The sequence below is a fragment of the Chaetodon trifascialis genome, chromosome 1, assembly GCF_039877785.1.
Source record: "Chaetodon trifascialis isolate fChaTrf1 chromosome 1, fChaTrf1.hap1, whole genome shotgun sequence".
In the NCBI taxonomy this organism is placed as follows: Eukaryota; Metazoa; Chordata; class Actinopteri; order Chaetodontiformes; family Chaetodontidae; genus Chaetodon; species Chaetodon trifascialis.
The window spans coordinates 30,162,380-30,174,096 of NC_092056.1; the positions used below are offsets into that span (position 1 = coordinate 30,162,380).

Genomic DNA, 11,717 nt, shown 5'->3' on the forward strand with positions numbered 1-11,717 from the left:
CTGACTGACATCCTGATCTGGAGTCGGTTTCAGATCCATCGCCAACAGCCTGACATCATGATGTCGTGTTGACCATGGTGTGTTTTGATGCTCTCTAACCACTTTCTATCATTAAGATAATCTGTAGGATAGTGTGGCAGAGGTTCGCACTCTTTTTTATTAACATTTATCTTTCTATTTAAGTTTCAAAGAAAATCACTGCAGCTGGACAACATGGATGGATTCCAAACTGTCTGACTGGGCATGGGGTCAGCCAGAGCCTTTGTGATTCAACATTTCCTTGTTGGTGAATCAAAGGGCACAAAACCATGTTCAGTGATGTATAGAAAAGAAGCTATCATAACACCTACACGAGTTGCATGTGAGTTGATGGATGTACTGGGTTGGAAAGGGGGCCTTTGTCTCCAAGGGCCCATCCTCAGAGTCTGCCCATATTGAAAGAGACTCTGCATCTTTGCACCCTTTAACCTCTGAAAATGGCTGTGCACCGACACTCCCCACCCCCCTGGTTGAGCTTGAATGATTCTGCCAAGAAGAATGGAAGAAACTTTCAAAAGGTGTGTCAAGCTTACAGGATCAGGATCATCAAGATTTGAGACTCTAATTGCTGCCAAAGGTGCTTTGTAGATAAATGAGAAAAAATATAAATTGAATCCATTTTAAGATGACAAAATGTGGGTCTGAAAATTTCCATATGCACTGTATATGTGACCATGAGAGACTATAAAGATACAATATTTATTCACACATCACATAATTGACTCTGCTGTGCTTTAAATCACTATTATACCTTAGAGCTACCAAGCAATCTGAATAAAAACATCTTGAAGAAAAAATGTATAACAAATCCAAAAATGTTTAACTTTAATTTATAATCAATGGCTTATTCAGTGGGTAGGACTTCTCAAGATGCAGTAGTCCCCACCCATCACTTAGTCAGCTATGGAAACACAATATGCTACATTGTTCAGGTGTAAACATATCGTGTGTTGCTCTAAGGAGGTGATGGATTGTTGGGCTTGTGTTAATATTGGAGGCCTACGTAAATAATCCTCAGTGACTCAACTCCTTCCATCCAGGATATGCATCCTGTGGTGCATCTTTAATAAAAACTGTTCTGTTTTACTAACTAGAGTGTTTGTGTTGTGTCAATAAAGACTCCTTTCCTATTTTTATGAATGTACATGAATAGAACCCAACACTGAGCTATGAGCAGTCAGTGGATAACAGACCACAGGATGCTGGGCCATGTTCTATCTATCTTGTTCTATCTTGCTCTGCCCTGTAATGGACTTCGTTATTGGTCTATCAGTATGAGGCTCCACCTTAGCACCTGAGAAAGAATTTTGCACTTACTGCCCAATCAGAAGGTAGCACCCTCTCACTATAAAACCCCATTGCATGCATTGCTCATCTCCCTTTTTCACTCAGACACCTTAAAAGAAGACTCTGCACTCAGCAAAACATTAACTTGGTCACCATTTGGTCTCCTCCTGAGAGGATCCTCTTTGTGACTTGGCACTGTGAAGTCTTCTCATTTTACCCATTTCAGCCTGCCTGCTCCCTCCACTCTACCTGGCACTGGGAGGCGACGCGGCTCTGGCTACAAACGGGAAGATGACCTCATCTGTGAAGAAGTTCCTGCTTTCCCACTGCCTCTTCAGTGACTTACTGTGCACATTTCCACCAACTGCTAGGTTTGCTAGTGTCGTTCAGGCTGCATCATTAGGTTGTCAGCTAGCGCGGCCTGCAGCAGGCCTTTGCTAGCCTCTAGTAATCTAGTTTTAGCACTAGCTAGTATTACCACTCCCTTCACTTCCTCCACTTTTCTCTGTGCTGGGGAGGGACAGGGCAGTGTTTTACTTGCCATGATACTGTACCATGTGGAAGATGACTGGCACAATATGTGAAGGAGTTCCTGTGTTTCTGCTCTCTCTTTGTACACATGCGTATGGATGTTTATCTAAACTGGCATTTCCCCCCTTTGAAAGAAAAAATTCAGTCCACACAAATGCTCAAACATACCAGGCCAGTAAGTGTCAATAAAGTCAATATCAATGATACGTTAAAAAACATTAAAAAACTAGCGAAGAACATTCTGACCATGCAATAAATTCCATTTATTCTATTTAAATGGAATAATCCAAAACCATAGAACACCACTAAGTTAAGTAGTAAACTTGGAAACAACTAGCAGCACTAACCAAATGCAAATAAACCAATACGCTTTGTTGTTGTTGTTTCAGGTGCATGCTTATTCAAAAAAAAAAAAAAGAAAGAAAGAAAGGGTATGCCCAGATGGAGTTTATGCTATCATTTATTCACCAAATGTTGCATTTTAGATGTCCACACACATACACAGACACATTTTGTTTTTTGAAAAACAGCTTTGAAAATAGTTTTTGCATTTTGCAGTGGACAAATGTTTTTTTAAAAAAGAGAGGGAAAAATCTCATTAGAAAATATCCATACATGTGTGGGCAAGGCCTTGCTATTGAGATTTGTGTCAGGAAACAATGTTTTCCGTCAAACAGGTCAAGTTGTTTCCACACCTGTGCATGTTGATTCAGATGTGACATGACTTCAATTAGGCCTCAAAGAAAGAGCAGACCAGAGTGGAAGTGTTGGAGGACCAGGATTTGGCAGGTGGTGACCCAAGACATTTATCATTGCTTATCATTGCTGTTCCTGGGTGACCCAAAATGTAGTAGATAAACAGAGAGACTGTTTATTAGCCACATGACCAAGTGGAATGAGTGGAATTTGTTTGTCGCACAGTGCGTTATACTCTGCACCACAAAAACATACATACATACATACATACATACACAACAGATAAAAGATACTAAAGATACTAACTAACTATACTAATAACTTTGTGATTTATCAGAGTTGTTCCTCCTTGACATTCACATGCTTAACTGTGTATCTCTAAGTCAACAGGTCTTTAATGTATAATAATTTCCCTATCATAAATTGCATATCTGACACCTGTACAGTTAACATAGCTTTTTTTTTTAACATAACATTTTGATATGTGTACCTTTTTATGTCTTTCACTGTTACTTCTGCATTGTAATTGCTTGTGTCTTCAAATCATTGTGGTGTTGAGACAAGTCATAATAATTTGCTTTCACTGACGTATCGAGTTAGATAAGTGGTGAATACGATAAACATCCTTGTTTACCAAGACTCCTATGAATACCTGTTCTCTCCACCCATTAGCCTGCAACCTACGTGTGCTGTGGGGAACTGCCTTGTCCAAAGGCACTATGTCACACTGGGAGTTTTTGTGACTGTGTGTGTAACTCTCTGTTCCTCTGCTCTGTCATCCCAGCTTTGCGTGATCTCTCTGTGAGACTTTTATCTCACATGTGCTGGGCAAATACTCAGGGTTGGGAAGTAAACTGGAAGCAGGATGTGGCCACAGCTTGTATGGATGAAGGTAATAGGCTTTTCACGCAGCTGCTTGATTGATGGGCTACAGCTGAATGTGGAGTGTTACCACAGGTCAAGGTGGATGTGGGTTTTGAATAACTACCACAATGTTCCTGCTACAGTCACTTTGTCCAGAAACGTCTTCCATCTATTGTGTTCATAGTTTCCCTACAACATCCCTACAGAGCACTGAGACAATATACTTCACAACATCACAAATGGCTCCAACGTAAGCACAGAGTTGAACAACTGCCTGTAAAAAAACGATACTGCATTCTGTTTTACTGTTTAACCAAAGTGGTCTTTCAGTCAGTACACATCAAGTCAGTTAATAATAATATTACGATATAATGACATAACATGAAACATAATTCAACATACATTAAGAAGTAGGTTCTGGTCATAAATTTATGATAAAATGCTTTTGAACTCAACATCACTAACTAACTCAAATGACTTTCAGTGTCTCTGTGTCTATACTTTCCATGTAATTAGTGCAAAATTACATTGGTCATTTAAGATGGACCCAGTGTGTCACACAGTTTGGGAGTAATCTCTACCTCACTAACTGACATAGAGTCCTTCAGTCATTAATGTATTCTGAATGTAATAAAACTGACCTCTTAAACATTTAGAGGTTTGATTTTAATTGGCTGTAAAGTAGATTGTTATTAGAAGAAAAGAGTGATGATTAGTTGCACACACTCGGACGCACACACTCACACATCCTGTGCATGCGGTAAGAACAGGACATAAACAGACATGCTCAGCCTGCAGCTACAGTATGATCTTTATTAATGACATCTTTATGTGTTTACAAATTTTTTAAGCTTAAACTAAGTACACTAATACATTAGACATAAATAGAGGAATTATGTATGCAGATGAAGTTGACACTGATTCAGTTATGACTGTTCAGTTATGGTCTTACAAATTCATGCTCATTACTCAAGTGGCCAATGCATATATGAGTCCAGGTCTTTGCCTAATCTCCTGCGTCGACGTGACTTGACCCTGGAGGGAGTGGTCACCATTTCACTGTGACCAAGTGCAGAGCACTCTGTCTTGAGACATCCGCAATCATCAATGTGGGTGTAGGTGTAGGTGATCTCAGTGTTGTCAGGGCAGGAGAGCTGGATCTGCCGCTCAGATGTGGCCAACTCCTGGCAGCAAGAGCAGGTGTGCTGCAGGGATCTCATTTTGTTAGAATAGCTGAGAGGAGAGAGAGAGGATAGCATGAAGAAAGAGGAAAGAGTGAGGTGGGGAAGAAAGAAGGCAACAAGGAAAGAAATCAAAATTAAAATTTTAAGGCTACAGAGGTAAGGTTTAAATATTCTCATACTCATACTCATGATTAGTACTCCTGAGCCTGTGAAAACAGTTGTATAATGTCGTCTGTGGCTAGGGTTGCCACCCTCAATGTGGAAAAATAAATCGAAGTCATGGTCATAGTCCTCCCCCATTAGATTTTGAGTATCAGATACTTCATTTTCTGCATTATGGGGAATTTATGCCTCCATTTGTGCTTTTTGTGCATCAATTCTGCTACTCTCAACATGGATGTAAAGGAAATAAAAAGTCGATTAGAGTAAAGCTCAGTTGCATCAATTATATAAAAGATTAGTCTGATCATAGACATGGATAAAATGTTTGATCTGTCAGAATCCACTGTCCACCATGCGCACTGAAAATACTCATTCCCCACTGACAGGGCTGATGCCCCCCATCGTCTGACTTTCTGACAGCTTCTTTCTTTTTAGGGGCAGACTTAAGCCAAACTTTTTTGAAAACGTGCATCTCATTGTCTCCGTGACCAGGGCAACGATGACACTGAGTGATATACAACTTGCCTGCCACTGTGTCATTGTCTTTGCAAATTCTGATTTAATACTTCTCTGCTATGTTTCGTGAAAGTCCTTTGGTTTTATTTTTTCTCATGTCACTCCATGTCACTTGTTTGTGTTTGCATTTTTGTGGTGTACGTATGAAAATACATTATGATCATGTATTATAAGGGACATGTTGCAACCCAGCATCTGTGGTTCTGGGGGAGCTTTGTAAAGTCTGAGACAATAACCCTGATGATACTAGAGTGATGTCATCAATTTATGATGACATCATTAGGGTTGTAATAAATAGACTGTATGGAGTTGCATTTTAGGTATAGGCAGTCTAGGATCTGTTATTTCTCAAATTTGGACAGTATTATAACTAAAAGTGAAAATATTTGAGGCCTTTGCAGCACAGATTTTGACCATCCATTTTCTATGCCGCTTATCCATTTTGGGGTGGGCGGGGGGCTGGGGGGCCGGAGCCTATCTCAGCTGTCAACGGGTGGGAGGCGGGGTACACCCTGGACCGGTCGCCAGCAGATCGCAGGGCACAAGCACACAACCATCCACACTCACACTCACACCACACTCACACCCAGGGGCAATTTAGAGTCACCAAACAACCTAATGAGCATGTTTTTGGTCTGTGGGAGGAAGCCGGAGTACCCGGGGAGAACCCACGCATGCACGGGAAGAACATGCAAACTTCACACAGAAAGGCCCGACCCGGGAATCGAACCGGCGACCTTCTTGCTGTGAGGCACGCGCACTACCTGCTGTACCACCGTGCAGCCGCAGATTTTTGACCATTACATTCTAAAACTGCCTCTTATAATCCCCAGACTTATATCTACATCCCACATTTTTCCTGACACTGATGATGAAAAATGACATGAGAGGGACTTACTAGGTGAAGGTACCACATGCTCCACTACAGGATGTGACATTGATCTTGTCTTTGGATTGGCAGCCCTGGCTCTCCAGGTACATAGTAGTGGTGGACACATTGCATGGTTGACCCTTCAGAATACCTGAGGCAGGCAGGAGAAGCATGTTGAGAGGGACAAACATCTCATTTGACCTGATTTACTGGTGATAGCATCTGTGGACTCTTCAAAAAATAAAGACAATGGTGCAAGCACAACTACACTTGGTTGTCTTATGTGCAAACCATGATGGAAAGGTTGTCCTTTTTGCATATGTTTGTTTGTTTTGAGAAGTAAAACAAATCCAACCACAATTTAATCAAACAGTAACTCAGCTCTTTGCTCTCAGTTAACAAGTACAAATACAGATAAAGTGGCTGAGAACACATGAACAAATGAATGAACCCTGTATATGAAGGGGCCCAACTATGTCAATGATGCCTTGAATGCAGGGTTTGTCTCATTTAGTGAACCATAATATAAACTAATGTATGACACCTTCATAATGGATTACAACAACTGTTAGAAACCTTAATAATAATAATGCATTACTGTGTCTTATATGAGCACTCATAAGGCATCATGATATGTTCTATCTATCTATCTATCTATCTATCTATCTATCTATCTATCTATCTATCTATCTATCTATCTATCTATCTATCTATCTATCTATCTATCTATCTATCTATCTAAAAAATAAGGCCATATCAGATCAGAACTGATCACTGTGGTTCTGCTTGTTCTGCATGAAAGGTTAGAAGCTCTGATGACATCAAGGGGCTTCATATAACCAGAGAGGAAAGTGTGGAGCATAAGTAATATACAGGTATGAAAAACTCATCGAGCAGTACGTACAGACATTGCAGCATCCGTCTGGAGCGATGGTCTCTGTTCCCTGCAGGAGACACACACATTCACGTCAATATTTTGTTAGGTCGCGTTTCATTCAGTAGCAATTCACATTGGACTCTTGGTAGCAGTGTGATCACATGATCACTGCCACCGTGTCTCGCTACCTCTTTTCCTGAAACATGAGCATCATGTCATCATCGACTGTGTGTGTTTTATAATCTATCACGAAGGACTCATATCCAAGAATAAGAAGCTGCAATAATTTTTGGTAAGTGTGTGTGTGTGTGTGTGTGTGTGTGCGTGTGTACCGGTATGCATTGATTAGGGTCGTAGGGAGGACAGATGGTCTTGGCCTCAATGGTGATGAACTGATTCTCAACCTGCACACACTCAAACTTCACACAGGTGTTCCCAGCAGGAGTCCAAATGGCACCAGGCTAAAGAATAGGATAACAGGATTTTGGAACACAGTTTCCCAGACAGGGCTGCATCAGAGTCACTGTCATCTCCATAACAACATATGTGGATTTCTTGTGCTGGCTTTTAAATCCTTTGACTGTGAGCCATTTTTGCATATTTCCTTGTCAGATAGGAAATAAACATGCACTTCACTCCCTTGATTTGTGCTGATTCTAGTGACATGGCAAGTTAAACATGAAGAAACTTAAAGGGACATATATACCGATATATAGGTTTTGTATATTTTAGTCAATTTTCGACACATAACAAATAATTATTTATTATAACAGTTATTTTGATATGCCATCATTTGTGTGACATATGTTACATAATGCTGAAACAGCACAAAAATAGATGACCTGTACAAATTGATCCGGTAGCATCATTATTGTGTTTAAAAGACAGACACATTAATGACCTTAGTCATATCATAGATATATACTTCTCATTCTCTCTCTGCAAACACACACACACTGCATGCACACACACATATACCAACCTTTAAGGTGTATGTGGAGTTGTTTGACAGTGTGACAATGCAGCTTGTTTGGACACACTTCCCACAGCATTGGTTAGAAATATTCTGGTACTCGTAACCCTGAACAGAAACACAAACAAAAACCCAGCATATGGTATGAACAAATAAGAAAACCAGCACAAGATCAGGTGTGGTGGAAGCTATTTAATGTCTGGATTTCCATTTAGGGTTGACGTAAATATTCTAGTGTGTTTTAAGTATGGCTTAATCAAATTGGTAACTATAAATGAGAAGGGTGTATTCACATGTCTTCATTACTTCTGTTAGTTATTTCCAGTGGCAGTAAATAGGCAAAAATAAAGCTGAGACAAATACAGAACATAAAATGTTTCATTGATTAATACTGTGTGTGGTTGAAAGACAAATTTGTATCCAAACACTAATGCTCAAAAAACTGTCTGCATAATACTGGGTGAGCACAATCCAGATTCAAGCTTTAAACATTCTGCAGGTAAGGATTTGAGGGTCTGATGGTACATGTTCAACTTGAACCTGCCCTCACTTTTTCCTATAGGTGTCAGAGGCTCAGCTCTGGAGAATGTGAGAAGGTGCTGGCCAACAGGCTGCAGCAGCACACTGCCTTACCTGCTACTGAAAGTCACAACTTTTTCACAGTTAGAGTATCTTAATATTATGTAGAATGTGGCACCTTATAGGATGATGCTTTGAGAACTTTGGTCTGCTCTCTTTTTGATGTTATATTTACACATGACTTATAAAAGCAAGAATGATTAAAAAGGTGACAATGCTGCTAACCCAGATCTGATGACATAACCACTCCACAGACACACTGACCCTGTTTAAATTTGTTTCGTGCTCTTTTGAACCCAATAGTTTTGCTCAATTGATGTGTTTCATACATGTGAAATGGAAAACTCTAGTGTTGTGTTGTCCATGTATTTTACTTAATTCTGACAGCAAATACCAAACAAGGTTGGGAAACTTGTTATTGAACAGGCAAAAAAAATAGGAAGGAGAAAGAGCATGGCAATTCTGTTCGAGGTGGGTTCTATAGGCATTAATGGCAGCTAGAAAAATGAAAATTATGGCAGTGATTGGCCTTTCATGTTTGGGAGGGAATGAATGTGCACAAGTAAGTAAGTGAGAGATAAAGGGAAAGAGAGAGACTAGTCTTACCAGAGGGCAGTGAATGTCGCATGGTATAGGGTGACATTCTACTGTGTGCAGATGGCTGCCAGTATCTGTCTGGTTACTACAACTGCACTTGGCACATGATTTCATGGGTACAAGGTCTCCAACCTGGATAGGGTGAGAGGGTCAGTAGAGTTATTAACATTAGCAAAACATTAGAAACACCTCTCAATGGAATGCAATCTGGTACAACACCACTGTAAACTAAAACCTCAATAATAAACTTGTCACAATAATACCTCTGACAGTGTTAGTCAGAAACTGGACATTGTCATCTTTGTAAAGGGGGGATTTATGGCTGACTTCTGCATTGGATTACAGGTGAAACTAGCAAAGTGGTCACGAAGTGTATGTTCGTAATAAACCTATGTAAGGTCAAAAAGGGGACTTAAATACAAATCAGCTCCGCCTGGAATTTTTTATGACTTTTGAATTACCTTTCCTTTTGTAAAAGGGATACTGCGTTATTCTGTCAGAAGTTACATCATCTCACTTTAACTGAAAGCAGAATTGCTCACAATATAGTAAAATTGCTTATATCTTAATATTTTTTTTTTAGTGGACTTACTGATAGATCTACCATTATAGAACACACCCTTTTCCACCTAGATATGTCACCATTTTTAATGCGTTTATTATTATCCTTCTAGGACCTGGGGTCCACATATGTGGACATCACATGTTGGGTTGTCTAGACCACAATACTAAATTTTGCTCGATAAATTTAAAACGAATGTCCTCATAGGACAATTTAATTTTTCTCAGGAACTACGTCATGTAAAAAGATAACTCTTTGTTTGTAAGAGTTTGAGTCTTAGGAGGTTAATATTACTGTTGTTGTTGTTATTATTTTATAATTTTGACTTTTTCCACGATCTACAAATCCCATACAGTCTTTAAGTGTGGTCCATAACATTCACAGCCGTGACTCATTTGCTGTTACATATGGTCATTTCATGGAAGTAGCTACCAAATGTGAGGACTGTTGTATAGCAAGTGTAGAAATTATTGATTATATTGTTATTTACAAATGTAAGTAACACTTATCAAGTCCTATTAGTATTAAGGAATCCTGCAACATCTTATGGCATTTGGGCTATAGGTGGCAAAATATCAAAATGAAATGGTCATAACTGAGTGCTAATGAGCTGCGGCCAAATAGTCTTCCTGAACAAAGCATATTATTCCTAAACAAGCTTTAGCTAATCTCTAAAAATCATGCTATAACTGCAGCTCGAGTATACCTGCTCATCTTCAACTCTTCTCATCAAACATACAATTCTCTGTTTGTTTTCTGTTTTGATAGCAACTCTATGCTTCACAGTGGCAAGTGATACTGGAAATTGATTCCAAAGAAGAAGAAGAAAAAAAGAGAGCAAATTTTACAGAGTTGCCAACAGGTCCATATATCTGAATGGTAATGTAATTTATTCATTGCTCTCCACAACAGTAGAAGGATATTGGTAAATGATAGCATTAGTCTTCAGCTTGACTACATTATTATGACAAAGACCCACCCTGTAAGTTGACAGGATTGGTTCCTTAATTATGTGATGTATGAAGCTCTGGCTGTCTGAATGTGTGTTTGTGAGGCTGTCATTGGTCCACTGCAGTTCCATAGTAGAAATGCTCAGCCATGTTGTTGACTGCTTATTTCACTCTTGAAATGTCTAGCAGCATAGCAAAACACCACATGGACATATTAACAATTTTTTTTGGTTTTGTTTTGGTTTGTTTGTATGCTTCTTTAAACAGGAAGATGTGAGATCTCACCTGATATTCATGGTTGTTGAAAACGCACACATCACTTTTAGGCACTGTGAAGGACAAATCAATGAATGCATTTTAAATGTGCAACAACAATCACAGTGACAAAAATGAAACCTGGCTATGCAGGTACATTAACGTACACATGAGCACACTCACCACAGCCATATTTCAAACAGCAGACTCCCATAGTGGTGTTCAGAGTAAAACCAACAGGACAGGACGGCACCAAACCAGAGCACTGCTTCACATCACACTCTGTTCAAAGACAGGTTGATGAATGAAGGAGGGAATGCTCACACCAGCAAATCACAACTGGTGAGCTATGTAGTAATCTGATTAAAAACTGCAATTGTCCTCTTAATATTACATCAAAGGCATTAGAATACAATACAATATCTAAATACAGTATATACTTATAAATAAAGTGTATTGACTCCAGGAGTTGCTCACTTACCACACTTCTCTTGTTGACAGCAGCCAACAGTGTCAGTGATCTTGACCTGACCTTCTTGGTCACAGCTGAGGGGTGGCTGTGTTGGACAGGACACGTGATGGCAGGTGACCTGCAGTGTGTCCTCCTCACATATACACTCCTCACAGCCTTCTGTCCATGTTGTGTTGGCCTAAGGAAACAATATTTATCATAGAAATACAGCAGCAGGCATATCAGGCAATGTCAGCTATTACTGGCCTGTCAAAAGGTTATGCAGAAAGGGACTCGTGTTATGGATAAATAATTTACCTTTG

The 11,717-nt window shown here is 39.6% G+C and overlaps 1 protein-coding gene across 1 annotated transcript in view; it reads right to left on the reverse strand.

Moving 5' to 3' along the window:
* LOC139331973 (mucin-5AC-like) overlaps nt 1-11,717 on the reverse strand; it is a 30,275-nt gene that overhangs the window by 1,642 nt on the left and 16,916 nt on the right. Inside the window, exons 15-23 of the mRNA XM_070963595.1 lie at nt 11,425-11,593; nt 11,127-11,225; nt 10,974-11,017; nt 9,186-9,308; nt 8,010-8,108; nt 7,360-7,488; nt 7,055-7,094; nt 6,178-6,301; nt 4,452-4,650 (exon numbers count right to left, since the gene is read on the reverse strand). Coding sequence (XP_070819696.1) covers nt 4,452-4,650; nt 6,178-6,301; nt 7,055-7,094; nt 7,360-7,488; nt 8,010-8,108; nt 9,186-9,308; nt 10,974-11,017; nt 11,127-11,225; nt 11,425-11,593 — 1,026 coding nt within the window. The remainder of the gene's footprint in view (nt 1-4,451; nt 4,651-6,177; nt 6,302-7,054; nt 7,095-7,359; nt 7,489-8,009; nt 8,109-9,185; nt 9,309-10,973; nt 11,018-11,126; nt 11,226-11,424; nt 11,594-11,717) is intronic.